Source organism: Brassica napus, chromosome C7 (assembly GCF_020379485.1).
Source record: "Brassica napus cultivar Da-Ae chromosome C7, Da-Ae, whole genome shotgun sequence".
In the NCBI taxonomy this organism is placed as follows: Eukaryota; Viridiplantae; Streptophyta; class Magnoliopsida; order Brassicales; family Brassicaceae; genus Brassica; species Brassica napus.
The window spans coordinates 53711104-53738134 of record NC_063450.1 but is presented as its reverse complement, the minus strand read 5'-3'; the positions used below and the strand labels follow the sequence as shown (position 1 = coordinate 53738134).

Below are 27031 nucleotides of genomic sequence, written 5' to 3'. Positions count from 1 at the left end.
GCTTTTTTAAGAAATAAAGTTTGGATAAGCACTGGTAAATGTCCTTATAGTTATGTATTAAACCGTTCCGGTTAAGACATAAGTACGCGCTCTTCAAACACGCAACACCCACGTCTGTCTGTAATCCGACAGCTAATTACTTAACAGTTAATAAAAAGTACACTCGCTTAATATCTCTCACTTTTTCATTTTTTTGCCCAAATCGTTTTCACATTCATATGAAATAACCAAACCTTTCTTCTTCTTCATTTCCCTTCCTCCTCTGTTTCCAACTCCCGGCGAGAAAAAATGGAACCTTCTCCAAGTCCCAAGCTTTACCCAACCATCGACACTTCAACCACCACCGCTCCTCTCCCGATCTCCTCCTCGTCCTCGTCTACCAACAATCTCTACCCCTCACTCGACGTGAACGATCTCGTCAACAACATCTTCCCCGATCAAACAACGACGACAGCCTCTGCTCCTCCGGTATCAACGGAGGAAGTGATTCTCACAATCCACGGTGCGATCCTCCACCTCATCGACAAATCCTACAGCGTCGAGCTCGCCGTCGGAGAGCTCCAGATCCTCCGGCTCGTTCAGGGAGACATCACCGTCGCGGTTTTCGCCCGCGTCGCCGACGAGATCCAGTGGCCGTTGACCAAAGACGCACCCGCCGTGAAAGTCGACGAGTCTCACTACTTCTTCTCGCTCCGACCCGTTAACGAATCCGGGTCGGATCACCCCGCCGACAACAACGACATATTAAACTACGGACTCACCATCGCTTCCAAGGGACAAGAACCGTTGCTGGAGAAGCTAGACGAGATCTTAGCTGACTACAGCAGCTTCACGGAGGAGAAAGTGGAGACCGCGATGGATTTAACGGCGGCGAAGGAGACGTCGCCGTCGGAGTTGACGGGGAAGAGGAAGAAGATGGTGGAGAAGCAGTGCACGGCGTACTGGACGACGCTGGCTCCCAACGTGGAGGACTACAGTGGAGTGGCGGCGAAGATGATCGCTGCTGGCTCGGGACAGCTGATCAAAGGGATACTTTGGTGTGGAGATGTGACGATGGATCGTCTCGTGTGGGGTAACGACTTTATGAAACGGAAGCTGACGAAAGCGGAGAAGGAGAGAGAAGTTAGCCCTGCTACTCTCAGACGTCTCAAAAGGTACGATCTTTATTTTTTGTTTATTTTCTTTGTTTATTATTACTTCCTATATTTCATATTAATCGTTGTTCGTACACGTAAATTAACGAAACAATTAATTTTATATATTTTCTATATAAACATAATTACATATATCTAATTATATTTTAACCAATAGATAATAAATTTTTGAATAAAATTAATAAATTTTGCATTAAAATTCGAAAACAACACGAGAAAAAAAAATTTGTATGAACAACACTTGATGACGGAGAGAGTATTATTTTTTATCAATCTGGAGGTGATGCAAGCCTTCGGCCTGACTAATCCTCCAAAGTCGGGCACAATTGGTGGTGTAAACCCAACCGGTAATTGAACTAGGGGCGCAATAAATATAACCGATTTTAAGCACTAACAGTACCGGTTTTACACGTGTGCGGATGGTGTTTTTGCACTAAGTCCCTTGTCATTTCAGTAGTTAAAGTACTAAGGTCTTGTTTTGTCAAAAAACATTTAGATTAACGTCCTAATTTTGGATTTATAAAGATACAATAACAATTTTGGAGAAAAAAAATTTGAGAACTAAACCAGTAGTCCATTTAGTCAAATGCACCGCTGGTTTTTTCAGTTTTGTTTTATCTTTCAGGATTGTGTTTTGAGACTTATTGGGTTGTATAACAGAGTGAGAAAGATGACGAAGATGACGGAGAAAGTGGCGAAAGGAGTGCTTTCCGGGGCTGTGAAAGTTTCTGGATTCTTCACTAGCTCAGTGGTGAATAGCGCAGCTGGGAAGAAACTATTTGGTCTTCTTCCTGGAGAAATGGTTCTTGCAACACTTGACGGATTCAGTAAGAGAGAATTATTATATACTATTATCTTTGTATACATCTTGAAACTGAACTTTGTTTTTGTCTTATGTGTGTGTGTGTGTGTGTGTGTGACAGACAAGGTATGTGATGCTGTTGAAGTAGCGGGAAAGAACGTTATGAAAACAACTTCAACTGTTACTACTGAAATTGTCGATCACAAGTAAGTACAAAAAGCCAATGTGTTTCAGTGTTATTATATTTGATCTGATGATTTGATGTTTTTGATATTGTGTTTTGGAGGTATGGAGCAAAGACAGCTGAGGCGACAAACGCTGGGCTTGGAGCAGCTGGGCATGCTCTTGGAACGGCGTGGACAGTGTTTAAGTTAAGACAAGTTCTCAACCCAAAGAGTGCAGTTAAGCCATCATCGCTGGCTTCAACTGTAATTAAAACGGCAGCTAAAGAAAGGAAGAAGGGGAAAAAGAGTTCCAAGTAGAGGAGTTGTGTTGTTTTGGACATCAGAGTCTCATTGCCTTGGTACAGAAGCAATAACCAGATTAAAAAGATTAGGGCTTTTGGTTATTGTTGAAAGTAAATGGATTTATTTGTACAAACATGGAGACAATTTTTTTATATTGGGTTTGATTGGTAACCTTCGAAATATCATTAACTGAGAATGATACTGTTTTTTTTTTGTATGTCTTGATTTTCTCTTTTGTTTGAGTAGTGAATGTTCTTTTCGTTACATGCTCTGTTTTTACTCTGCATCGGCGCTCATTGCCATTGTAAGACTTTCCAAGAGCAAGTACAAGAAATCAAGAACTAGAATTGAGCAATGTCTATATATTAAAAATTGAAGAAGGGTCTATGGGGGAGAAGTATGTTTTGTCAGCTGGAGAAAGCAAAGTATGTTTTGGAGAAGCCTTATCCTAATCTAGGCAAAGCATATTCACATTTTTTTCATTTTATGCAACTAGTTATCTTTGCATGTTTGTTGACATATATATATACATTATTTGTATTTAGATTATTTGTTATGTATGTGCATGACGCATGAATGTCGGAGATAAAATTATTTAAATATTATGTGCACGATAGTCTAATATTTTAGACAATTTAGTACTAAACAAGGTACATAACGAACATAATAATGTTCCATAAGAGAAATGGTTTTGTCTTGCTGACACATTGAATATGAATCACGTTATTTTTTAGAAGATGTCCATAATATTAAAACTAAAACCAATCAAACAGAAAAAACAATAAACATTAGAAAAAGGAGGCAAAATAATAGGGGAGGTTGGTGGCAGAGATGATGCCATTACATACCCATTAGAGAACGCTTCAATGGCAATTATTTGCGGACATCACTTTCTACTTTGTCTCTTTCTCTTTCTCTCTGTTGATCCAAATTCATCGTGTTAACAAATCATCACAACACATTCACCATGTTCTTCCTCATCCTCCTTTGATCACGTCTTTTGTGTGTTCTCCCTCGCCATTTTATTTTCTTTCTGACATTTCCTTTTAGGCTTTCCACATTTACATAGGTTTTTATTTGTGCGGGAGATGGTTAACTGAATGTAAATGGTAGACGGTTCAGAGGAATTGGCTTCATATTGTGGTGTTCCTCAGGCGTAGATCTGAGGTTGATTATTTCTTTCTCTGTGTGTGTATTGTGTGGTCATCACGTGTGGTTTAGGCAATGAGTGCATCAAGGTTCATAAAATGCGTCACGGTTGGTGATGGAGCTGTTGGCAAAACATGTTTGCTTATCTCTTACACCAGCAACACCTTTCCCACGGTAATAACATGAATCCGACATTCTTGGCAACATTTGTCATCTCTGTCTGAATATATATTTAATGTGAATTAATTGTGTTTGGTTTCTTTTGTTGTCTGATAGAATGAACGTTAGAGCTTTGTAATGTATATTCACTAAGTGTTCTTTTTTTCCATGGGAACAGGACTATGTTCCGACTGTTTTTGATAACTTTAGTGCCAATGTGGTTGTTAATGGAGCGACGGTCAATCTAGGCTTGTGGGATACTGCAGGTAAATGATGAGGACCCATTTCATCATCCAGAGTTTTCGCAGTTAAGGCTATGGATTTACTATCAAATATTATGTCTTATACTATATGTTTTACAGGGCAGGAGGACTACAACAGATTAAGACCATTGAGTTACCGTGGTGCAGATGTTTTCATTCTAGCCTTCTCTCTGATTAGTAAGGCTAGTTATGAAAATGTTTCCAAGAAGTGGATCCCTGAGTTGAAGCACTATGCTCCTGGTGTCCCCATCGTCCTTGTTGGTACCAAACTAGGTATCTTACTCTTCTTCCATCTCTTGCTTTGTTGCATCTGAATCTTTGGTTTGATACTTGGTCTTCTTGCCCTGACCTTGTTTTCTGTCAGATCTTCGGGATGACAAACAGTTTTTCATCGACCATCCTGGTGCTGTCCCTATTACCACTGCTCAGGTATGAATATTTGTTATATCTCCTCAGTGCCATTTTCCCAAAAAAAAAACAAGTAAATCATTTTGCCTGACTCACCATTAAAAGGGAGAGGAGCTCAAGAAGCTAATTGAAGCGCCTGCTTACATCGAGTGCTCTTCAAAATCACAAGAGGTATATAAATCTTAATGAACCATTTTTTTCAATACTGGCTTCCATCTTTTTGATGTAAAATCATGTGTGATATAAACTGCAGAACGTGAAGGGAGTCTTTGATGCAGCGATCAGAGTGGTCCTTCAACCTCCAAAGCAGAAGAAAAAGAAGAGCAAAGCACAAAAGGCTTGCTCCATTTTGTAATAGCTTATGGAGAGGCTAAGAAGCTCTTTGATGACAGTATTTGGTTTTTTTTCTTTCTTTTTGTTTCTCTTCTCTTCTTTTCATTGTGATTGCTGTCTCTTTAGTTCCTTAAAACACTATCTATTGGTTTAATTGTCTGTTTCAACTGATAGTTCCCTCTCTCTCTCTCTCTTTACCATTCTAATTGGTTTGTTATGCGATCTCACTTGTCATGAAAAAATCAATTTACCAGCAAGAGAGATATAAGGCGTAATACTGATTTTACTAAGAATAACGAACAGTGTACTTATACAAACAAACATTTAAGGCTAAACCAAAAAAAATTATCTGGTCCGAGTCCGGTACATAGATATCTCGACCAGGTTTTGAGTCTTTGATGTTATCAGAAAGGGACGGTGTAAGGTAAGGCGTAGACATGAGCTTCTGGTAAAAGGCTAGCACGTGGCCATGCTATTGAACTGCTTATTAGTACTTCCTTGGTCTCATTGTTTCTGTTAAGCTGTTTGCATGTGTCGATCTTGTGGCTACTTGGCTTCTTCTTCTTCATCAACCACCAAGATTCGTCGTCATCTTCAGAGTTAGTTAGCTCTACGCTGCTCTCGATCGTGTTAGGGACCCAATTCTCAACTACATTCAAGAAGTGCTCCGCCACTGATGGAGGGCACAACCTGCATAGCCTTGAAGGTTGATAAGTTTCTTCAGTAGTAGAAGACGGCACTTTCTTCTTCTCTTTGTGTTTCCTTGAGGAAGTGTGTTTTTTTCTCTTCTCTTGTTGTGGTGCAGAAGTGGAACAAGGATGTTGTTGCGGCTGCTCTTTAGTAACAAGACTATCTAACTTTATTTCCCGGGAAGGACAAGGTTGATCCTTGTTGGTCATCACCATCACCTCAGGATCTTTCGGCCTTCGAATAGGCAACCGAATCCGAATGATGCTTTCTTCAAATTCATATATGAAGAAAGATTGTCATCAATATTCCTGAAAAGGTAATTAAACCCAACAAGAATACTACAATCCTTCCCAGGGAAAGGAAGAAACACAAACAAACTCACCAGAGTCGTTGTTGTTATTATGTCTACCATCGAGAGGCTGCTTCTCCTTCTCCATCTCCTTAGGTAGCTCATTGCTGTTATGTCTACCATTGAGAGGCTGCTTAACCTTGTCATTGCTGTTAAGAGTGCTATCACAAGAGTTTTGAGACGTGGACTGAACCAGCTCACGTTCCACAGTAAGGCTGCTCTTCTCCAAACAGTTTATTTCACTTTCTTTTAGTTTGCCAAAAACATCAACTTTCTGGTTGTTCTGAACATCTTTGGCAACTTCCTCTTTTCGCCTTCTCTTATGAGAGTGTTTTTCGCTTTCCCCTTCCCCTCTTTCCCTCTCCTTCCTCTTTTTATCCTTCTTATCCTTGTTCTCTTTGTTATCTCTTTTTCTCTCCTTCTTCCTCTGTTCTTTATAACACTTGTCCTCAGCCCCCTGAATTGACAAAAACTCAATGGGTCAGAGACTAAATCAAGAACTCGCCACATCAAAAACTCAGATGGAGTAACTCTTACAACTCCCAATGGTGGTGCACAACAATTGATTTAGGGACATTTACTCAATGAACTATACAAACTTAGAATTGTCTTTCTCATTAATATCAACAATTGATATTGTGACATTGTATTCGTGTTATATAATCGTCTCGTTTTCAATAGATAAACACTATCACCATCTTTCAAGCCGTCAACAAACTCTAGAATCAGGTTTGAGCATTCGAAAATCCCCCCCAAAAAAAACCAAAAACCATATCAATGCTCAAACAAACCTTGATCGATTCGATCATAGCCTCATCGCGGATTCCGTTCACTACATAGCCAGGTGGCGGGAACGGGAAACACCGAGACATTGTTACGATTTTTAGGGACGGCGAAGAAGATGATGACTACGGGACAAAAAAGATGAAATCTCAGATCTCGCGGGAACCCTAGATCGATCACGAAGGCTTATTATAATAACGCGCCAAAAATCAATCCTAAGAAGCTAACAGTGGATTAGCGATGGATCGGAGATAGCAGCTGAGGGGGCGAAGAGACGACGGGAGCCGCGAGATCTCGAATCTCTCCGATGGAGAAAAATGTTTCTACGCAACACATAGAGAGCTTGATTTATAGCCACAAAAGGAATTGGTGGACCCTACACGGGAAAACAAAGGCCTTGTTTGGCAACAAGGATAGTAACGGCGCCGTACGATTTCATTTGGTTCGAAACGTCGCCGTATGAGTTAGTTAATACACGCTATAGGCTGTTTGCAAATGGTTCAAGGCCCAATAAGACCAAATAAGTAGGAGTTTTTACACTTACATCTATGGATATCTTGTTATATTTACAACACTCGTATATTATTTTCTCATGAACTCGAGTTTACTGGTCTTCATTTTTTGGTACGATTCAATTCACGAAAAAATTCATAGCAAATTTAAGAAGAAAGCAAGTAAAGGTGATAAAAGAAGAAAAATAAAAACAATCCAAATAAATGCAGAAAAATATACACAAGACTCAACTGACGACCAGTTCAGAAAACACTTGCTTATTACGACAAACTCGGATGACTTGAAAACTCGAAAACCTTGAAATGATACTAAGAGATTACCATGTAAACCTACTACCCTGAACTAGCACTGCTACAAAACTTGCATGCTACTTATACTATATAGTCTATAACTTGAGATGATGCTGATGATGATAATCATGATGGAGATGATCATGAACCACGATGAAGGCAAACTTAATATGAACAGAGATGGACAAGCGAAACGAAAGCGTCTTGACTGTAGCAAGCATAATCACTGAAGGTTGTTTTGAGCAACAGCTTGACATAACTCATCTTCATAGAAGAGCACACGAGGGTGCTTTGGAGCCAGTGGTTTGAACAAAGTCGGCCTCTGGAGAACCGAAGGAACGCTGCACCTCGAAGGGAAAGCCGTCGGGTCTTGGAAAAGAACGGCGGTGATTTGCTTCATCTCCGCTAGTTTAGTTCGGCAAGGTGGCCGAGGAGCATGTCTCGGTGCCTTTGGGGTGTGTGGGCTTCCCATGATCCTATAGTTTTCATCACCCTTGCTGTTTCATTAGAGTCATGATGAGGGTCTAATTAAGAACCAAACAAGTTGTTTGATGCTCTTTTCGTAAACTTGAAAAGCAAAACATGTACCTAACAAATGGCCAACGATTTATTGGCATTGGGGTCAGAACACTCAGCATCTCCTGCCTTGAGCGGTCTGGCGTTGTATAATTGAAATGATACTGTCTTGCAATCACAGCCTGATTCCAAAAAGAAAGATTAAGACATGGATGCAAAACTAAAAACAAGTCAGAGAACACTCACAGCTGCCCTTATTCTCTGAGAAACATGGAACACTGCCTTCAGCTCGTCATGGTGCAGATGACACACAATCTTAACCTGCAAAGAGATATAATAAGTCAAGGCAAAAACTTTCATACATTTCACATGAGTAAAACACTAAAAGTTACCAATAAATCCATGGGAAGAGCCTCAAACTGAGACTCAGAATCACAAGGCTCAGCTTGCGGCGTCTTCGGCGTCCTCAACAGCGAGTTTTGCATAACAACACCCACAGGAGATAACATTAAAGGACTCTTCTTACTACTCTCCACCTGCAAATCATCGAACTTCATCGGCCTCACCAGACTGCTCCTCTTAACAACGTTAACAGGGGACGATAAAAGAGGGCTCCTGGGAGAACTAACATCTTCCACAGCAATCACACTGCTCCTAGCAGGCTTAGTATCAAACACAGGTACACGTTTCTTCCCCAAATCATTATTAGACTTAGCCGTAGCCGAAGCTTTGCTGTAACAAAGCTGAACAAGAGCCCCAGGCTTTAAGTACTTGTTATTCGAACTCTTCAGCTTCTTCTTCCTCGTTGAGATCTTCGAATCCGAATCCTTCGGTGATACCTTCCCCATATGCAGTCACAGCTACAAAATCAATACAAAAACCATCAAATCTCAGCAATTTCATCAACCAATTACACTAAACTTACGATATCGAATCGAATCAAATCGAGAGAGAGAGAGAGATGGATTCGAACCCTAGAAATCGAAAAAAGGGGATAAGAGAAGAGACGGAGAAGGAACTAACCTCGGATTCTACTTCGGGGAATAGATATTTCGGATTCGAGAGAGAGGAAGCTCGAAACCTAGAGAGCGAAAATGGAGGGAGAAGTGGCGAGGGAAGAGATTTGAGTGAAAGGTAGATAGAGAAAGAGGGGCTAGGGTTTTTAATTTCGGCCTCTGATTTTTGAATTTTTTAATTAAGCCCGCCAAAACCGTTTCTTAATCACTATTACAAGTACCCAAGTAATCTCGATACGTGGTGCGTTACGACTGGCTAATCCCTTGATTATCGGAGACGCCGGACCCACTTTCCTTTACCCACTAGTTGTTTTGTATCAATTTTGAAGCGTAGATTGCGCTACAATTTTAATAATTTTGTACGACTACTTTTCTTTATTTTGCTTTACTCTTTAATAGTAATATCTTTGTGATGTGACGGATGTATCCTTCTCGTTGTTGTTTTAATGGCTTTTGGGATGAAGGGTAGTTAAGGACTTTTGTGATATGAGCTTTAAGAGCGGGTCCTACGTAAGGGGGGTAATTAGCATGATTAAATTCAATGTTATAAAAGGACATGTATTAATCCTCAATCACGCGTTATCAATTTCGAGTGTGGCTCCCCTCGTGAGTTTTTTTTTTTTTCCTTTTCTACGTATTGAAATCTTTTTCCCTTGTATAAACGTATCAACTGATTGAATAAGTTCAAAAAAAAGATTGAAAGTATAGCTAGAAACGAAATCACGAAAGTTGTAACTGAAATTTATTATATTTTTCACGTGTTGCATTTAATTTTCTGTTATCTCGTTGTTTAATACAAGTGCGGGGTACCTCGGTTTGGCATCTTTTGTCTCGGTCTGCAGACGAGGATAATAGGAAAAGTCTGTTTCGATTTTGGGCCAATGACTGATTTTGAGATATTGACATTATGGGCTTACTAACGAATAACTCAACCCATTTGTATAGTGATGACTTTATGTACAAACAGTCCACTTGTACCAGTCAAAACATAATGTAGATTATAAACCAAAAACCTGAAACTCATTAGCTGGTAGCGCATGCTATTATGCAGAAAATATTATAGTTTAAGATTATAATTATTGATATATGTATATTGAAAAAAATCACGGGCTATTCTGGTTCATATGATCCGGGCCGGCCTTGAGATTCATGGGGCTGTAGACAGTTTTTAAAAAATTTCAGCAAAATTTTTTTTTTGTAAATTTGGGGATCTAAAAAAAAATTTTGGAGATTTTTTTCTACGTAATTTTTTCCAAATTTTTTGGAGGCCTAAGGCCAATGTTTCGTTAGGTTTTGCCCAAGACCCCGTGTATGATTAGTTGCAAGTTATCAACTATTGGTTCACGGACTGCCAAAGCTACTCTGTTAGGGGCTAGCTGATTAGCACGTGATTTTATATTTGTTAGAGATTCGACTTATTGCTATGTTGATGTTTGTTCGACGTAAACAAGAGTGTGCTGAAGCTTATAGTTTAGCAATTTTATACAGTTAGGTCAGAGGGAATGCAGATTCCGAGGGGTACTTTAATCATTTTTTTATAAGCTCGGTTCCTACAAAGTGTTAGACATTCGATGAAGATTTACACTAATTAAACCTCAAAACTAGTTTAAAGTACTGTATAGAAATTTAAAATACATTTGTTAAGTATAAGTAATAAATAACTTTATGATGTGTATGGAAAATTTAGCTGTCCCATTAATTGTTACAGATGAGGACATTTCGAAACATTTAGTTTAGTAGTATAAAGTAAGGTGCACGATTGTTTTCAACTAATAAATTTCATGTTAGACAATCCACCAAACGAACAACAGTCTCTCAATCTTCTTCACCTCCCCATAAAAATAAGTTCTCATTTCTTACTTTTACACTATGACATACTAATACTAATCAGTTTGTACTGGTTTTGTTGAGACTTTTGTTCAAAAATAATTCCGCAACCTTAATTTGTTTAGAAACAACTGAACATCTACAAGATTTAATTTAGTATTCAGTACTTCGGTCATTGTCATGGAGCATCTGTAATATCAACATATTTACCGAACCGACAATTTCTTTGCCGAAACTAGTGATATACTTTTGAGGAAACAATGTTTTACATTTAAGATTTTCTATAGAGAGTAAACGCATTGGTACATAGACACTATAAAAAAAGGTTGTAGCAGTCATACTCACCAGGACCACCACCAACACCAATGTCCACTCTTTCCATACATGCATATAGTATACGTGCCAAAATATTTGATAACTTATTGTACTTCTTATATAAATATATACATATTTTTTTGCTAAATGATAGGCAAACCATTATTTTACCGTCCGTTTAGCCAGCTGCCTAGAAAACAATCATGGGCAATCCACGTGAAGCAAGATTATTCTAGGGAAGAATTAAATTATTGTAAATAGAATAAACAAGGCATATGATTACCGTAACTGCATTTCAAAGACAAATCAATTTCAACGTAAAAGGGACTTAAAAGGGGAATGTGTGATGGCTTGATTGCCTTTCCTACCTTAACCCTCATCATTACAACAATGACTGTAATTCAAAGACAAATCAAGTTAAGCGATCATGTCTCGTTTTTTTTATCCAATTTTTGCCCACTATTTTAACTATTTTAAACATATACCATTGCGTGTTTTCAAATTAAAAACATATGATACTGTGCCTATTATGTATTTTTTGGAACACATTGCTTCTATTATCTTCATACAGTGTTATAGTTGAAAATGCAAGTTAGACTTGATTTGGAAATGCGTTAAAGCAGGAATCATTAACTTTATGGTTAGTGAAAAAGAAAAGTCACCGGGGGGCACATTGGTAAATAAAGGGAGTTAGGCAGGCCATATTGGTAACACGGGGGTCTTCAGCTCCGACGAGTGGCAAGTGAAGGTGTGGGAAAGCTAATAATCGACAAAAACAAACCGTCTTCTCTCCATACGACTCGTCTCTGCATCCGGACGACGACGAAGATATCTCCACTCAGGTGACTTGATTTGCATTTCCCCAGAAAAAAAACTCAAATTCTCCTGCAACATTTTTAAACATTTCTTCTTCTTCTTCTTCCTTTAAAATCAATATTCTAAACATTTTCCATTTTTACTAATTTCTATGTTGATGGAAAAGTATACCTGTTGCCTTCTTCAATGCATTAACTGAGCATTCCAATACTGTCTCCTCTCTCTCTCTTTAACTTATAGACTCTCTGTGTATTTTTCCAATTGACTTGACTCTCGGCGGAGGAGCTTTAACTTACACTGTTCATTATCTTTCCCTCTTTTTTTTTTTCTCTTTCTCTTTCGTCAGCTTGAAGTTTTCAAAGAGGAAACAGTCTTCAGGTCCTTTTTCTTTTTAACGTTGAAAGATCTTTGACGTTGGAAAGCTCTAACAACCTCAAGAATCTTTTTGATTCGAATCTTTATGAACTTTTTTTTTCTTTTCTTGTATTGTCGCAGTCCAAGAAGCTGCTCCTGCTCTCTGTTTACTCCGATTACTCAACTGATTCGATCGCAACAACCAATGTCGGCGCCGGAGAACTTCGATCGGATCCTCTAATTCCGGTAACATTAACTCCATCAAGGTAAATCTCTCGATTACCACAGCTTATGGATCTTAACTTGTTACTAAGAGTTAAAAAAAATTGTTATGAATCTGTTACCACTAGGCAACAATATGTCTCATTCATGGGACGGGCTCGGGGAGATCGCATCAGTAGCCCAGCTCACGGGCCTCGACGCCGTCAAGCTCATCGGCCTCATCGTCAAAGCCGCCAACACCGCGTGGATGCACAAGAAGAACTGCCGCCAGTTCGCTCAGCACCTCAAGCTCATCGGGAACTTGCTCGAGCAGCTCAAGCTCTCCGAGATGAAGAAGTATCCGGAGACTCGCGAGCCTCTCGAAGGCCTCGAGGATGCTCTGAGGAGGTCTTATATTTTGGTTAACAGCTGTCGGGACAGGAGCTATCTCTACTTGTTGGCTATGGGGTGGAACATTGTGTATCAGTTCAGGAAGGCTCAGGATGAGATTGATCGGTTTCTTAAGATCATTCCTCTCATCACTTTGGTTGATAACGCTCGAGTTAGGGTGAGTTTAGCTGAGTTTTTCATTCTAAAGAGACAATGGCTTTTGTTCTTGGTTTGGTTTCGTTTCGGTTCTAGAGGTTTTAAGATCCGTTTGAGTATTTAGAAAACTTGGTTCGAGTAACAAAGTTGAAAACCGAGTAATTTTGGATCTTATTCGGTGTTTTCAGTTATTTTGAGTTAAAAAGTCAGAGAATATCAGACATTTTCAGGTTTTCTGATAAAAATTTGGATAATCTTAAATATTTTGGATAAAAAATTCCTGATAAATTGTTTTCTTTTATATATTTTAGTTTATTAATAATATTTATTATTTGATTTTTTTAAAGCTAAATATATTTAATATTTATAAGTATATAAATTATATTATAGAAATTCGAGTATCCATTTCGGTTCTTGTCTCCAGGCAAGGTATTGTTAGCTATCCCAGGTTGGCAAGCCCCCCCCACACAAGCACCACCCAACTCATGGGGGACGGGGTTCTTGTCTCCGGTTTGATTTTGGTTTTTGATTCTAGAGATATAAGATCTACTTTGATAATTGATAGGATCCAAACCGAAATTTCGAATGGTTCGGTTTGGTTTAGTTTGGTTCTTCGGTTCCGGATAAACGTGCCCATGCTTGATGTTGTTGATGGGGGTAATGGTTTTTGTTTGTGCAGGAGAGGTTAGAGTATATTGACCGTGATCAGTTCGAGTATACTTTTGCTGAAGAGGATAGACATGTGCAGGATGTTATTATGAAACAAGAATCCACCAGAGAAGCTGCTTCTGTGCTGAAGAAGACTCTCTCTTGCTCGTACCCTAACTTGCGGTTCTGTGATGCTCTCAAAACGGAAAACGAGAAACTGCAGATCGAGCTTCAGCGTTCGCAGGAGCATTATGATGTGGCTCAGTGTGAGGTCATTCAGCGTTTGATCGGTGTTACTCAAACTGTTGGTGAAGTTCAAGGCGGCTCTGAGAAGGAACTGGCGAAGAAAGCTTCGAGAAAAACTGTTGAATATTCGTATGAGGAAGATCATCCCAAGAAAAGCAGTAGTCGTGCAGCTTCGAGGTTAGAATCTAAACCTTCATGCTTTCTTTAAGTGCAATTTGTAATGCTTTTCAGTTACATAACCGTTTCGTGCAGGTCCACCTCTTCTGTTACATCGAGGCATGATATGCTTTCACGAAGAGAATCACAGCACCATGAAGAAGAATGGCATACCGACTTACTAGCTTGTTGTTCGGAACCTTCTCTTTGTGAGTCCTTCCCCTCTTGTTGTGATTCCACTTTGTTTTCTCTATTATATACGTTGAGTAACGTTTACATTCCATATGTTCTTGTTATGTGGAAACCGTAGGCTTGAAGACATTCTTTTTCCCGTGTGGTACTTTGGCGAAGATTGCCACTGCAGCAACTAACAGGCACATGTGTAAGCGATATAAAAAAATATACCGTAAACTTTATTATGTGAAAATCGAAAACTAATAAGGTTGGATATTTGTGTGTTTACGCACTTGTAGCTTCAGCTGAAGCATGTAATGAGCTAATGGCGTATTCTTTGATACTTTCGTGTTGCTGCTACACTTGCTGCGTTAGGAGGAAACTCCGGAAAACACTCAACATAACGGTACATTCTCTTCTGAATCACTATATTAACAACTATCAATGGTTTGAGATTGAAACACTTCATCGCTAGAGATACCTCAAGTCCACGTTTGCATCACTCATTTACTGTTAGGGATGCGTACTTAAATGTTTTCTGATTTGGCAGGGAGGGTACATTGACGACTTTCTATCTCATTTGATGTGTTGTTGCTGTGCTCTAGTTCAAGAACTGCGAGAAGTTGAGATTCGTGGGGCTTATGGTATGAATTTTATATAGATCTTTAACACAATGTTTTTGGTTTTAGTCGTGAAGCATGAACAAAGATGGTCTCTTAAAATCCTCGCAGGTATGGAGAAGACGAAAGTAAGTCCGCCTCCTTCGCAGTTCATGGAACATTGAATTCATATTCAATCATATACGACGTTTCTTATCTCTCTGAATATGACACACGAGAGATTCTTCTTTCGTACTAGATCGTTGTTGTGTGTAAATTGGTTTGGGATCGAAGTTTTCAGTAATTGTGTTGTGTGTATTGTATCATAGACTTACAGAGTAACTAGCTTCTCTTGCTTGATTCACCTTTTACCATATGATGATAAACTGATATGACATGATTCTTGTCGGGTCTTTTTTTTAAAGAGATGCTTCCCACATGCACATGACTACCATTGTCTGACGAATCCTAACAATTATAAGAATCGAAGGGGCCGGCATCAATGAAAAACTCTCAGAAACAGAGGATTATAATCTAATATCTGAACAGTTTCTTTCAAAACTGTAAATAAATAAACATTAAAAGGACCATATTACAAAACATAAAAATATGTCGCGGCATGGTTGTAATAAACTTTTTATTAGGGAGTCAAAACGGCGTTTTGCGTTTTGCGTTTCACTCCGGTCTCCCGATTAGCTCGTTTCGGAGAGAGAGAGAGCTAGAGATTGAAGCTGCTCGAACATGGTGAGATTAAGCAGAGTGATGCTTAAAGAGGCTGGAAATGCAATCGACAAGACTCTGTCGGAGATTCTCGTGTGCCCTCTCTCCAAGCAACCTTTGAGGTTCGGTTCGGTTCGGTTCGGTTCGATATCTCTCTTTCGATTTTGAATGTTTCATTTGTAACCAGATTCGATCGGGTTAAGCTATTTTCTCGTTTTTAAGGGTCTGCGAGAAGACGAAGTCACTTGTCAGCGACACGATCGGTGTCTCATTTCCTGTAAGCTTCATTGTTTTCACAACTCTATTTCAATCCAAAAAAAAAGTTTCGATTTTTCGATTCTGATTAGTTGTTTATTGCAAGAAGTTAGATGTTCTCTAACCAAGCCGTTAACTTTTTGCAGTTACTATATCATACATGCTTTAATGTCTTATTGAGTGAACATGTTCTGATCCCCAACTTTGATCTTTTGGAGAATTGTCAGATCTATGATTGAGATTTCATATTTAGCTGGGATTCTTGGTTTGCTTCATACGTTTAGAGTAGTTTGTTCTTGGTGTCGGTTTAGTATATTCACTGTTAGAACAATCACATGCCTAAAGTGGTCATGATCACGTGATTCAGTGTTTTTAAGTCTTGGTTTTGCTTGATGCTCACGATTATGTGTGTTAAGACTTGATGTTACTTTTTTATCATGTCAGATAAAAGATGGGATTCCATGCTTGGTTCCAAAGGATGGTAAAATACTTGAGGAGGATGGTGATGCATCCAAAGCTTCTTGATTTTTTGCTTTTATCACCCTCCCAGAAAATAAAAGTGATCAGAATGAAAGTAGCAACTTGTTGCACCGTATTTGCAGCCAGAGAGGCTTCTTAATGGTTCCTTCTTTCCTATGTACAAGTTCTGAGTAGCAGTTTTAAAGTTTAAAGTTCTAGTGAGAGACCGTTGATTGTAAGCAATTGGAAGTTAATGGTGATATAGTTTCAGGTGAATGTACCCCCACCTTTTCTTGTTAAGTTTCTTCAAGTCTAGGATTCTCATTGTCTGGAATGGAACTAAAAGAAAATCATGATTTAAAGTATTTGATGCCTATTTGAGGGGTTCCAAGTATTACCATATACTGTGAGAGAATAGATTCTAATCATAGTCCCACACCATATTAGCTCTTGATGTCCACTTTTGGTTGCTTAAAAGAATACATCAGCAAAATATCAACAACCAAAAGTAGATTAAGAAGAATCTTCTTCCTGGACATCATCAACTAGACTTATCATTGTCAAGTAATTTTGATGTTGGACCAAAAGAGGATAAACCAAATGCACACAAAACACACATAGTATTTGATGATGACTAGTGCAGCAAAAGAGGATAAAACTATTCTCTGGATAAACTAAATACACAAACACACATAGTGTTTGATGACGACTAGCGTAGAAAAAGAGGATAAAACTATTCTCCTGATTAACCAAATACATACAAACACACATAGGGGTTTGATGATGACTAGTATAGCAAAACCTAGAGTACAACGAATAGGTAAAACGTGTGGGGGTGGGGGTGACCAGGACATAACCAACTATACCGTGTTCTGTCTTGACCAACCAGATAAAAGTGGTCCGGCTAAATTCCCATTGGCTTGGAGGTTTCATTTTCATAGTGCAAGTTGTTGGCTTGTATGGTAGCCAGCCAAAGGAATAGACATTTGTGTAAATTCTCAGTGATATGTCCCCTTCTCACTTTTTTCTTTCAAGTGGAGCATTGTTTTTGTCTATTGGTCACTTGAAGAAGCATCTGCTTCTTTTGAGAACCAAGTGGGTTAAACAGTAGTAAAACATAACCGGTACATTTTTAAATTAGCATTAGACAAGGAAAGTAACACTAATACAATAATACAAGTAGAAGTTAGTACATGAGTGAACAAGAAAATGACAAGAACAAGAGAAGAGAGACCAGACCCACCACAGGTGTTCCTGTGCCTCAGGAAATGGAAAGATCCTTTTCTCTTCATAGGTTTTTCTTTTTTTACCATGCAAGATCTTTTGAGGTTCTACAAATTTAGCTTAGTTATACTTATAGCTAATAAAATAGGTACAAACTTTTCCATTTTTCTCTCAATCCCCAAATGAGAAATAAGGGCTTGTAGAATTCTCAAAATGGTGCTGTGGAAGCCCGTTGGAGTGTGTTCTTTTTGGGTTGCTGATTTTCTGCCTCTATTTTTACCTGCACACACATACACACACAAAGAACTTAAGTATCAGAATCTTGAGACTCAAAATGTCATTGGCCAAAAAGGTGTAGGTAATGTAGAGGATGTTTTATTCTCTCTGCGGCTTGTTTACCTGATCTTGTTGTCTCATGAGTCTTGCATTTTCTGCCTTTAGGTGAGCAACTTTAAGCTCTAACTCGTTTGTATAAGCCTGCAAATTATAATCAAATAAACAGAAACCTTTTTAAGATCAAATTCATTTTGTTGACAAAACCACATTTCTTTTTCAAGTAGAAGGTTAGGAGAGGAAGAGAGGCACATTCCTGTTTCCTAGCTCTTGAACGAGCAGCAGATTCTCTGTTCTTGATCATACGCTTATTTCTTCGGTTCCCTGAACCTTCTTCATTAGACTCTTGGCCTCTTTTCTTTCCAAAACAAGTCGGTGTATCCAGAGCCTCAAAAGACGTGTTGAATGAAGGAATGTTTGTGAGGTGATTGTGGCTATGCAGATTATAGTTAGGGGTAACAAGAGGATCTTGGTTATCAAGAAACTCAAAGCCGGCTCCAGAATTCAAGCTCAGAACAGTTGCAGGAGGTTCCAAAGGAGAGCTGCTCAAGAGAGCAGTGACAGTGGTGGTATCTCCATTAGAGGAAGAACTCATGGTGAGGCTGGTGGGTATTGTTGGTTCCTGGTTCAAAGGCCTGTTGAGAAAATCTTGGAAGATAGAGTTAGGGTTTTGGTTATGGTGGTTGTGGCTCCCGAACCTTGGCTCATGGTTGCCTCGTGGATGTTGGCTGTGGATGGAACCAAGGTTGATATCTTTCCAAACATCTTCCATGGTGACTAGAGATTTCTTTTGGGATTGAGAGTCTTGTGGGTGTGAAGGAGATGATGAGGATGAAATAGAAGAAACTTTGTTGAGAGTCTTGTTCTTGCTCGTAGCAGAGACTCTATTGTTTCTCTGATGATTTGCTGAAAACAACATTGGAGAAGAAAACCAAAAGGTCTTAAACAGAGGGGAGAGGAGAGCTCAGATAGATTCTTAACTTTCGCCAATGATGGTTGAGAGAGATTGACACTATTCCAAACTGCGAAGAAAGTTCCCATAACTATGTAATTAAAGTTGTGATGTCTTCTAAAAGAAAAGTTTTGATGTCTTCAATTTCAAAGTATTATAATGATAAATTTGTTGATAATTTCAAAATAAGGTAAGTGAACTGTTGTCATTAGGCCTGGGCGTTCGGGTACCCGTTGGCATTCAGGTCGGGGTTTTCGGTTTACGTTTCTAGGTTCCATACTAAAATTTTATTAGTACGGGTCGGGTTCGGATAATAACATTTCGGGTTCGGTTCAAAATTGTATTGCATCATAAAACTCATAAAGTAATCATATATCGTACGGATTCAGGTTATATCGGTTTGGTTCGGATATAACCAAAGTAAAAAACAAATTTTTTGAAGTAAAACATAAAGAAAAACATCTAAATTAAATAAAAATTAATCTATCACATATAAAATTGATAAAATAACAATAAAATGTTAAATCAAGCATGAAAACAAACATCATTTGTAAATAATATGTATTGCCTTATAGAGAGTAGATTTTTTGTTTCAATGAACAAATTATAAAATACTTATTTATAACTAATTGTGTACTTAAAGCATTTATTAGAATTTAAATATTTATTATTATACATAATATTACCACAAATATTGAATTTAATAATTGGAATACTTATATATATTTCAAAATATTTATATTGACTATTAATTTTTGATTTTTCGGTTATCCGTTCGGGTTCGGTTAATAACACTTCGGGTTCAGATATTTTTTGTACCACCCTACAAGACCTGTTCGGGTATTTTTACGTTTCGGATCGGGTAACGGGTCAGATTTTTCGGTTCGGGTTCGGTTCGGATTTCGGGTTTCAGATTTTATGCCTAGGCCTAGTTGTCATTATCCTTAAATGTAAAAGTATGTGTGGGGGAAGAGATGCTTGAAAAAGGCAGGCAAATAATTAAACTTTGGTTTAATCTCACCTTTTTTTAAGATCACATCCTTTTGGACCACTTTCAATTTTCATGTGTGACTTTTATTTTTCTTACTTCGGTTAAATAACTTCTTCCTTTATTTTGTTTCTAATTGCTAGCTGCATTTCAAAGTTTACTAAGAACCATGAGAACATTCTCTTTCTATTATGATATGATATGTGTATATATTGTTAAAACTTATAATAAATATTCAAATACCATTATTATTAGTGTTTGGCTTTGTTATATGAGTACCTCCAGATATCTAGTTATTCGAATATATGTTTGTCCTTCCTTATCTATGTTCATGCTCCAAGTGCATATCTAGTCACACTTTTCATTTTTTTCTTCTTTACTACAGGTTGATAGTACAATACAATACCAGTTTTTCCTTTCTTTTTCTCTTGAGATTCTATTCAACAAGATAAAGTATTCATTTCCGTACACATATATATTTTAACCTAATTTTTATGAGTTAAGAATGTGCAAAGAGTACATTAGAAGCTGTCTACTGAAGTTATTAAATTAAAAAAAAAAATTGTTAGAAGATGTTTTCTAATTGTAACAGACAAAAGGAGAAGCTTCAAATTTTTTATTCAAATCTTAATTAATCTCCAGTTTATAGGTTGTTAAGATATATTGATGCAACAATGAAAAACATTTTGATGTTTTTTTCCTAAATTAATAAGAGTTTTGTGTGTCCCTAACTTTTCTCGATGACTTGAGTTCTCTAGAATAGTAATAGTGATGATGTTGCAAACAAACTAGCAATTCACATATGCGTATATCGAATTGTAGTCCAAAGTTCAATACTTGTGAGCTGTATTGTACGAGAGAAAGAGAGTGTGACAAGGCATGTCTCAGGGGGATTGGACATGTGTCAGCACTGTATTGCTCTGTCCCAAACTCATAAAATCTCTTGCTCTGTTTTTTAATATCCTCTTTGGTTTACTACAAAACAATGCATATAAACGGCAGATTTGCTTGCCAGTTGCCAAAATAGTAAGTGAGAAATTTTTCATTTTGTAAAGAATTTTCGTTTTTAATATCTGTAGTATAGTATTTTTACTATATTTTTCTCTGGCTTGGGGTGCAGTTTTCATGCAATGCAACTAATATAAATTGTACAAAAAAAAAATACTACATATATTAAGAATTAAGATATAGTGGTTAATGGTAACATATCATTGTGGTTTTTACCTGTTAGTTTTGAAATAAGACCTTTTTTGTTCACTTTGAAATAAGACCTTATTAAATCCACCATAACATCAACGGATGTCCCGTTTTAATGACCATTTTGATATATAAAATGTGTGATTGGTTATCTATTAGAGTAAAACAATATAAAATTAGATGAAAAAAGAGATAGATTAAAAATAATAATTTTAGAGTAAATTTTTTATTTTGAGCAAAGTTGAGATAAAATTTACTTTACTCATATTGGCTTTCTCACTTATTTACAGTAAATCAGATAGAAGCTTTTTCATTTAATTAACTGGAACGAAAGTAAATAGAGTGAAATAATTTTTCACATATTTTGTTTTACTCAACTGTGCCATATGGTCACACCCTTCAGATTTTCCACATGTTACATAGTTTATATCACAATTAGAAGCAGTTTCCAGTGTAGACACAAATTAAATTAGATAAAAAGAGCATGGCTCGTTTTGATCCAAAAAAAAAAAGAGTATGACTCGTTTTGATAAAAAAAAAAGAGTATGACTCGTTTGCAGAGAAAAAGGTTGATAGGCTCGAAACCAGTCAGGACGAGTGATTAGATTAGATGACATACTCGTATTTATTGATTTTCATTTACATTCAAATTATAAGCCAACGAACATTACGAATGACACGCGAGTCTATGACCGTTAGATTCTTAAGTTCCACTAGTCCGTACAATGATCATCTGTCCATAGGTTGTCTATAGACCATATCGTATGGTCCATAGGGGTATATAGGGGTGGGCTTCCCATACCCGTTCGGGTTTGGATGAGATATTTCGGTATAGGGATAGAGAATCCTTTTGATTATTTCTATACTTCGGATCGGATTCAGGTATTTTTAGTTCGGGTTCAGTTATTTTGAATCGGGTTGATATTTAGATTTAAAAAAAAAAATTCTTGTATTTAAAAATATAGATTTCACTTAATTGATTTTTTTTATAGATTGAATTATTAATAGGTTTGGAGATAATATTTCAAAAACAAATAGATATTAATTTGGGTATTGTTTTAAACTTTGAATGTAACTTTTGTTAATACATGAAACAAAAAGTTTGACATGCATTTTAAATGAATATCAAGTCATTTTCTCTATAATTGTATACTTATGATCTTAAAGTATGTGTAACATCAATATAAATATATATTTTTTAAATGAGAGATGTAAACTATAAATATAAAGGTAAGTATATATATGTTCGGTTATCTTCGGCTATCAATTCGGATTCGGATATCACGTGGCCGGGTTCGGATATCCAATATTTCCTAACTTAATACTCATTTGGGTATTTTGCTACTTCGGTTCGGATTTTTCGGGTCCCGGTAAAGTGCCCACCCCTATGGGTATACAGTCGTAGTAAAAATTTTATACTTAATAATCTATACTAGAATTAGCAATAAAATAAGAACTTGGAGTTGAAAGAGCTAAAATAATGCTAACCGTTGGGCGCTGAATAGTGGAGTATGGTTGGATTTGTGTACGTTGAATGTATTTGGTGTGTTATGCATGGTTCATAGAGAGATTGTGACGTTGAAGCTATTTTGGGTTGTTTCAGTTTGTTTTCCACATTTAGGCGAACATAAAGAATATTTTAGTATATGTGATTGTTTATGCTTGTATATAATTACAAATAGTGATGACTAGATTAAGTAGAACCTATATACCAGACTCTGAATGATAACTAGATCATCTTAGGCTTTAGCCTTTAGCTAAATCGTGAGAGTGAGGGGTGAATACAGTTGTTTTCATTTATTAGTTGTAACTATGGAGTGCGTAAGACATAATTCGCTGTTATAATCAAATTAGAACCGTACTAGTCTAAAAGTGAACACTAGTATGCAGAAAACCAAATATCTCGATATAATCACTTGAATTTGCTGCACATGTGTGAAAGGCTAACACGTTTGAAATGGAATGTTTATATAACGTTCTCAGAAATGTACATCCATGAAGTTCATTGTTTTTTTTGTTAATTGACCGTGAAACTTTTTTTTATGAATGACGGTATCTTGATGATCTATTAGCATTTTTAAGATCGATATACATTAAGCTTATAAGAATGAAATTGACTGTTCTTTTCATTTTTTTAGCAAATGAATCATGGGAGTTTAATTATACAGCAACTCGCCGAACATTTTGCTAAACTGTTTTAATTATTACACCAAAAAAAAAACTGTTTAAATTATACAGCGACTCGCCCAAAAAACAGAAGAAAAACCCTACCCTGTCCCTACATACACAACAGTACAACGTTAGCGGAACGTGAAACACGTGTTACTTCACATTCGCATCAAAGCGATACAAGCAAACGACAACACAACACCGTTTGGTACATGTGTTTTGTTAGATTCTTGCTACTTTTTTTTTTTTGAACAAAAGATTCTTGGTACCTTTTGGAACACTTTTACGGTAAAGATCAGATTAAAGGCACACTAGTTTTGCTTTTGCTTCACTTTTACCAATATCTGCTTTTCTTCTCGCACATTTCATTTGCTGAGGAATAAGAGATTCACGAGTCTTCTCTGAAGAAGACTTCCCCTTTGCTTAGACAAACAAACACCTCAACAATCGAAATCTTTGAAAAGAAGAATAGAAGTGAAGATTAGGGGAACAAGTTCAAGAGTGTACTACTAGCAAGCAAAACCAGACAAATCCCAAAACATAACAAAGGTTTACAAAGGAACCGTCAATGACCCATCTCATGTCGCAAAGTAGCATAAACATAAAAAAAAAAGGTTATTAGCATCCAAAATAAACCAAAATAAAAATAAAAAAAAATCCATAAAATGAAAAAGCTTGAAGAATCACAAATGTTTTGATCCTTTTCTGGTTTTCATATGGGTCTCTTTTTATTTTTGGTTTTATGCCTTACCTTTATCTCTCTTTTTCTGGATTCCCCCTTCATTATTGTTTTTTTTTTCCTGATTTTAGGCAGGACGAAATAATAAATATTTCATGTCCAGCACTAACCACTAGCTCCAAACATGATGGTTCAACGGTTTGCACCATCCGAGCCATTGCGGTTGCTCCCTGGAACACCACCAGGAGACTGTTGCTGACCATCTGAAACAGCTTCGTTTCCTGCTCCCGCAGGTTGGAGCCGACTGCTTGAGCCACCATTTGGACCTGCCGAGCTCTCACCAAGAGCCAAGTTTCCGACTCGGCTTGCTACTGCACCAACAGACAGGGGGCTCGAAGGGTCTTGAGGAATCAACCAAAGTTGCCAATTATAGCGTTTCCTTATTCTTTCACCCTAACAACCAAAAAGACAAGAAGCTTGTGCAATCAAAATAAAAGTAAAAGTTTTCATACACAATAAAGGACACACACATAGACAAGAAATACCTGAACTTCAACAACAGGTGAACCTTGTAGAGCCTCCGCTATTTGCTGCACACTATCTGTAAGTTCTGCAACCTGAAGAAGGAGAAACACAGACAGGTAAAAGTCACGGATGAGATAATACAGAAACTCTATATCGGTACTAAGCACCAACATCTTATAGTTACTAGGATTAAGAAGAAAAGGAATAACAAAAGAAATGAACATAGATGAGATCAAGCTTAAGTGACCAGCAAATTAGTTATTCCTTTTCAAGTTTAACATTACAAAACACATCATACAAGACCAAAAGAAGTATTCATAATTGAATTAACTAATGTAGGAATAAATTCTAAGAACATATCTCATTTGTTGAAAGTATGTACATGCATGGCAAAGCTTTATATAAATAGTCAGAAAGGGTATCTAAGATCTTACTGGATTATATACAAGTTCACACTAATCCTAAGTCAAGAAACGTTTTCTGGAATTCTACACACAGTAATGAACTTTGAAATGAAAAAAAAAGATACTGTTTAAATATCATAATCAGAAAAAGTGAATGAGGCAAACATTCAAGAACATCCTTACCTTATTGAAACCAGCAATCACAGGTAGTGGAACAAAACCCTGATCATCCATCTGCCGACGAAGATATGTGTCTTTAATCAAATTCTCTTCACTGTGACAAAAAAAAGAAACATGGTGCATCTAAATTACTTCTTCCCAGGAGAGAAATCAGCAGCGGGAAGAAGAACAAGAGAGTTCAGTACTACCTAAAATAATAATGTATTTGCTTCTGAAGTTTTATGTTCAAAGGAGGATCTTGGACATGGTAGAAGACTGGCCCAGGTGAGAGAGGAGCAACGAAAGGCATACGCTGATAATATTGCGACGCCAGTTCTGAAACGAAGAAGACGCATTATAGAGTAATAAATGAAATTCAAAAGACGTGATTTTTTCCTAATGTGTCTCACCAGGAGGGAAAGGCAGAGGGCTGGCAAACGGCTGAGCCGCCATAAACTGAGGAGGAATTGTCTGCACAGATGGAGGAGGTGGATGTCTTACAAAAGCTGGAGGAGCACCTCTCTGTGATTGTGCATTCCCTTCTCTCCCATTAAAGCTCCTGCTGAAAGTCCAGTTTTGATTTCCGTGCTGCTCCTGATTGCGCCTGCCGCCGTGAGTTTGGTGATGGTTACCGTTTTGGTTCCTGTACGAGTCTCGTTGAGATACGTTGTCAGCCCCACCACCACCACTACCACCATGGGTTTGTGACGGAAAGCCGTTCCTCTGGTTCTGGCCTCTGGGAGAAGGGTTGTGCGAAGGCGACTCCGCAAGTGAACTCAGCCCTGATGGTTGGGAAGCAGTACCATTAGCAGCGGATCCAGAAGCGCCATTTCGTTTAAATGATCTCTGGCGCGAGTTGTTTGGTGTTGGATTAGGATTTGCACGGCCCACTGGCTTCGATGCAGGAACAGAAGCATTAGCAATTCCCTGAATCAAAGACATAGAACCATTCTCACTATTAGGATAACACATGCATAAGTGAGTGCATACATCAAGACAAGCATTTGTTATCAACATCACAAATTATAAATAAAAAACTTCTCAAGAGGTCCATATCAGTTGATTATATAGAGCTCAGAGGCATTAAGACGCATAACAATGATACATTGCAGTATACAAACCCCAAAAGGGAAACACTTTAAGCAAGCAGCTAAAGATTCATTTCAACAAAAGGTTGATCATTTAATATGATACAAAGTTACAGTCTTTTCGGTAACAGATGGATCATGAAAATGAATCAGACCTGAGAAACGGGGACAGGTGGCGACGGCGCTACAACATCGCCGAGGCTTTTAAGAGAGTCAGAGGAAGACTTGTTGGCAGCCTCCGAAAGCGCAGGCCAAGACGAAGCTCCCATGACAGGTCCAACCTCAGAAGCAGCAGCCCCACCGTTAGAAGGCCTTTTCCAAACCGGTTTCTTCCCGGCATTGCCCTCCGGTTTCTCCTCTCCAGCCGCCGCCTCGACCGAAGAAGCAGAAGCATCAGCGATCGGCTCGATCGGGGGCTTGGATTGAGGAGAGGACGGAGCAGCTGCGGCGGCGGCGATCGTGGGGACCGATTCGCCGCCGCGGACGATTTGAGTCCAGGGAGAGGAAACATGCCGAGAGGGGCGGCGCGATTGCGCGGCGGTGGGGCTGCCGGAAGAAGAAGAAGAAGAAGAGTTAGGGTTATTGGAGGAGGCCATGATTGATTCAATGGATCAAAAAAATTAGGGTTTGTTAGAGACTCGTCGATTAGCTCCGATCGACACTATATCTAAATTAAAACGATTAGCGGTGAGAAGACTCCGACGAAGCGATTCAGGAGATTAGGCTTTTCCAAAAAAAAAAAAGAAAAAACAAATTCTCACAAAGGAGAAAGACGATGTCTAAGTCTCCTCCTCTCTCTTCTTCTCTCATTTTCCCCCTTTTTTTTTTCTATATATGTCCCTTTTGATTTTTCTTCGCCGTGTTAAGTTGAAAGTTACGATATCGCCCTTCACAGTAACACACTAAAGAAAAAGAAAAAACACACTTTGTTTCTTGAGTGATTCTTATTGGCTGTGGAGATTGCTGGAGGATTGTTGACGTTTACAATGTGCAATTTAGTAATTACCGAGTTGATTAGATACTGATGTCGCGTGGTCATTAAATCATTTTAATTTTGTTCAAATTTCAAACAGGTTCAAATCGTGTTTTAAATTATACATTAACT

At 37.9% G+C, this 27031-nt stretch overlaps 8 protein-coding genes and 1 long non-coding RNA gene across 12 annotated transcripts; 4 read left to right on the top strand and 5 right to left on the bottom strand.

Moving 5' to 3' along the window:
- Positions 1-32: 32 nt before the first annotated feature.
- LOC111207722 (senescence/dehydration-associated protein At4g35985, chloroplastic) lies at positions 33-2640 on the top strand. 2 transcript variants are annotated; one of them, XR_007326384.1, is made up of 4 exons: positions 33-1154; positions 1780-1981; positions 2078-2162; positions 2243-2404. XR_007326384.1 is itself a non-coding variant. In XM_022706031.2 (4 exons), exons 1-4 carry the CDS (start codon positions 289-291, stop codon positions 2436-2438), a joined length of 1314 nt encoding a protein of 437 aa, XP_022561752.1. In that variant the 5' UTR covers positions 33-288; the 3' UTR covers positions 2439-2640. The 2 variants fall into 2 exon arrangements, 1 of the variants encoding a protein (XP_022561752.1); XM_022706031.2 differs by having other exon boundaries at positions 1815-1981; positions 2243-2640.
- A 372-nt stretch (positions 2641-3012) lies between these two features.
- Positions 3013-4918, top strand: LOC111207723 (rac-like GTP-binding protein ARAC1). The gene is made up of 6 exons (XM_022706032.2): positions 3013-3746; positions 3910-3997; positions 4094-4267; positions 4359-4423; positions 4508-4573; positions 4656-4918. Exons 1-6 carry the CDS (start codon positions 3648-3650, stop codon positions 4755-4757), a joined length of 594 nt encoding a protein of 197 aa, XP_022561753.1. The 5' UTR covers positions 3013-3647; the 3' UTR covers positions 4758-4918.
- An 82-nt stretch (positions 4919-5000) lies between these two features.
- On the bottom strand, positions 5001-6892 carry LOC111207724 (glutamic acid-rich protein-like). The gene is made up of 3 exons (XM_048763398.1): positions 6566-6892; positions 5808-6231; positions 5001-5693 (listed from the first exon to the last, which is right to left on the bottom strand). Exons 1-3 carry the CDS (start codon positions 6644-6646, stop codon positions 5140-5142), a joined length of 1059 nt encoding a protein of 352 aa, XP_048619355.1. The 5' UTR covers positions 6647-6892; the 3' UTR covers positions 5001-5139.
- A 355-nt stretch (positions 6893-7247) lies between these two features.
- LOC111207427 (F-box protein At4g35930) lies at positions 7248-9130 on the bottom strand. The gene is made up of 5 exons (XM_022705457.2): positions 8900-9130; positions 8269-8736; positions 8123-8197; positions 7949-8058; positions 7248-7857 (listed from the first exon to the last, which is right to left on the bottom strand). Exons 2-5 carry the CDS (start codon positions 8722-8724, stop codon positions 7584-7586), a joined length of 915 nt encoding a protein of 304 aa, XP_022561178.1. The 5' UTR covers positions 8725-8736; positions 8900-9130; the 3' UTR covers positions 7248-7583.
- A 2404-nt stretch (positions 9131-11534) lies between these two features.
- LOC111208206 (protein MID1-COMPLEMENTING ACTIVITY 1-like) lies at positions 11535-15213 on the top strand. Of its 2 annotated transcripts, none has more exons than XM_048763395.1 (9): positions 11535-11876; positions 12346-12470; positions 12555-12973; positions 13631-14022; positions 14098-14210; positions 14312-14383; positions 14475-14581; positions 14726-14819; positions 14907-15213. In XM_048763395.1, exons 3-9 carry the CDS (start codon positions 12563-12565, stop codon positions 14957-14959), a joined length of 1242 nt encoding a protein of 413 aa, XP_048619352.1. In that variant the 5' UTR covers positions 11535-11876; positions 12346-12470; positions 12555-12562; the 3' UTR covers positions 14960-15213. The 2 variants fall into 2 exon arrangements, with proteins under 2 accessions (XP_048619352.1, XP_048619353.1); XM_048763396.1 differs by lacking the exon at positions 11535-11876 and adding an exon at positions 12086-12228.
- On the bottom strand, positions 11614-12193 carry LOC125590181. The gene is made up of 2 exons (XR_007326383.1): positions 12022-12193; positions 11614-11919 (listed from the first exon to the last, which is right to left on the bottom strand). It is a non-coding gene; the product is annotated as an uncharacterized LOC125590181 (long non-coding RNA).
- A 190-nt stretch (positions 15214-15403) lies between the features above and the next one.
- On the top strand, positions 15404-16584 carry LOC111208205 (UPF0434 protein BRADO0313). 2 transcript variants are annotated; one of them, XM_022707072.2, is made up of 3 exons: positions 15404-15616; positions 15717-15771; positions 16194-16584. In XM_022707072.2, the coding sequence occupies exons 1-3, from the start codon at positions 15516-15518 to the stop codon at positions 16272-16274; spliced, it is 237 nt and encodes a 78-aa protein (XP_022562793.1). In that variant the 5' UTR covers positions 15404-15515; the 3' UTR covers positions 16275-16584. The 2 variants fall into 2 exon arrangements, with proteins under 2 accessions (XP_022562793.1, XP_022562792.1); XM_022707071.2 differs by having other exon boundaries at positions 15406-15631.
- Positions 16585-17326: 742 nt separating this feature from the next.
- Positions 17327-19035, bottom strand: LOC111207694 (protein FD). Its single transcript, XM_022705970.2, has 3 exons — positions 18022-19035; positions 17832-17909; positions 17327-17712 (listed from the first exon to the last, which is right to left on the bottom strand). The coding sequence occupies exons 1-3, from the start codon at positions 18682-18684 to the stop codon at positions 17641-17643; spliced, it is 813 nt and encodes a 270-aa protein (XP_022561691.1). The 5' UTR covers positions 18685-19035; the 3' UTR covers positions 17327-17640.
- Positions 19036-23581: 4546 nt separating this feature from the next.
- On the bottom strand, positions 23582-26769 carry LOC111207847 (la-related protein 1C). Its single transcript, XM_048763394.1, has 6 exons — positions 26082-26769; positions 25249-25765; positions 25048-25174; positions 24863-24953; positions 24296-24367; positions 23582-24203 (listed from the first exon to the last, which is right to left on the bottom strand). Exons 1-6 carry the CDS (start codon positions 26520-26522, stop codon positions 23943-23945), a joined length of 1509 nt encoding a protein of 502 aa, XP_048619351.1. The 5' UTR covers positions 26523-26769; the 3' UTR covers positions 23582-23942.
- Between the last annotated feature and the right edge of the window lie 262 nt (positions 26770-27031).

Coding starts and splice junctions, on each gene's coding strand:
- LOC111207722 (XM_022706031.2), top strand. CDS start 289: ATGGAACCTTCTCCAAGTCCCAAGCTTTACCCAACCATCGACACTTCA. Junction 1,155..1,814: donor ACTCTCAGACGTCTCAAAAG/GTACGATCTTTA, acceptor GTTGTATAACAG/AGTGAGAAAGATGACGAAGA. Junction 2,163..2,242: donor ACTGAAATTGTCGATCACAA/GTAAGTACAAAA, acceptor TGTGTTTTGGAG/GTATGGAGCAAAGACAGCTG.
- LOC111207723 (XM_022706032.2), top strand. CDS start 3,648: ATGAGTGCATCAAGGTTCATAAAATGCGTCACGGTTGGTGATGGAGCT. Junction 4,424..4,507: donor TCCCTATTACCACTGCTCAG/GTATGAATATTT, acceptor CACCATTAAAAG/GGAGAGGAGCTCAAGAAGCT. Junction 4,574..4,655: donor GCTCTTCAAAATCACAAGAG/GTATATAAATCT, acceptor TATAAACTGCAG/AACGTGAAGGGAGTCTTTGA.
- LOC111207724 (XM_048763398.1), bottom strand. CDS start 6,646: ATGTCTCGGTGTTTCCCGTTCCCGCCACCTGGCTATGTAGTGAACGGA. Junction 6,232..6,565: donor CTATGATCGAATCGATCAAG/GTTTGTTTGAGC, acceptor TTGTCAATTCAG/GGGGCTGAGGACAAGTGTTA. Junction 5,694..5,807: donor TAATAACAACAACGACTCTG/GTGAGTTTGTTT, acceptor ATGAATTTGAAG/AAAGCATCATTCGGATTCGG.
- LOC111207427 (XM_022705457.2), bottom strand. CDS start 8,724: ATGGGGAAGGTATCACCGAAGGATTCGGATTCGAAGATCTCAACGAGG. Junction 8,198..8,268: donor CTCTTCCCATGGATTTATTG/GTAACTTTTAGT, acceptor ATCTCTTTGCAG/GTTAAGATTGTGTGTCATCT. Junction 8,059..8,122: donor CTCAGAGAATAAGGGCAGCT/GTGAGTGTTCTC, acceptor TTTTGGAATCAG/GCTGTGATTGCAAGACAGTA.
- LOC111208206 (XM_048763395.1), top strand. CDS start 12,563: ATGTCTCATTCATGGGACGGGCTCGGGGAGATCGCATCAGTAGCCCAG. Junction 12,974..13,630: donor TTGATAACGCTCGAGTTAGG/GTGAGTTTAGCT, acceptor TTGTTTGTGCAG/GAGAGGTTAGAGTATATTGA. Junction 14,384..14,474: donor AGCAACTAACAGGCACATGT/GTAAGCGATATA, acceptor ACGCACTTGTAG/CTTCAGCTGAAGCATGTAAT.
- LOC111208205 (XM_022707071.2), top strand. CDS start 15,516: ATGGTGAGATTAAGCAGAGTGATGCTTAAAGAGGCTGGAAATGCAATC. Junction 15,632..15,716: donor TTGAGGTTCGGTTCGGTTCG/GTTCGGTTCGAT, acceptor CTCGTTTTTAAG/GGTCTGCGAGAAGACGAAGT. Junction 15,772..16,193: donor CGATCGGTGTCTCATTTCCT/GTAAGCTTCATT, acceptor TTATCATGTCAG/ATAAAAGATGGGATTCCATG.
- LOC111207694 (XM_022705970.2), bottom strand. CDS start 18,684: ATGTTGTTTTCAGCAAATCATCAGAGAAACAATAGAGTCTCTGCTACG. Junction 17,910..18,021: donor GTTCAAGAGCTAGGAAACAG/GAATGTGCCTCT, acceptor TATAATTTGCAG/GCTTATACAAACGAGTTAGA. Junction 17,713..17,831: donor TCATGAGACAACAAGATCAG/GTAAACAAGCCG, acceptor ATGTGTGTGCAG/GTAAAAATAGAGGCAGAAAA.
- LOC111207847 (XM_048763394.1), bottom strand. CDS start 26,522: ATGGCCTCCTCCAATAACCCTAACTCTTCTTCTTCTTCTTCTTCCGGC. Junction 25,766..26,081: donor CACCTGTCCCCGTTTCTCAG/GTCTGATTCATT, acceptor TCTTTGATTCAG/GGAATTGCTAATGCTTCTGT. Junction 24,954..25,047: donor CAAATACATTATTATTTTAG/GTAGTACTGAAC, acceptor TTTTTGTCACAG/TGAAGAGAATTTGATTAAAG.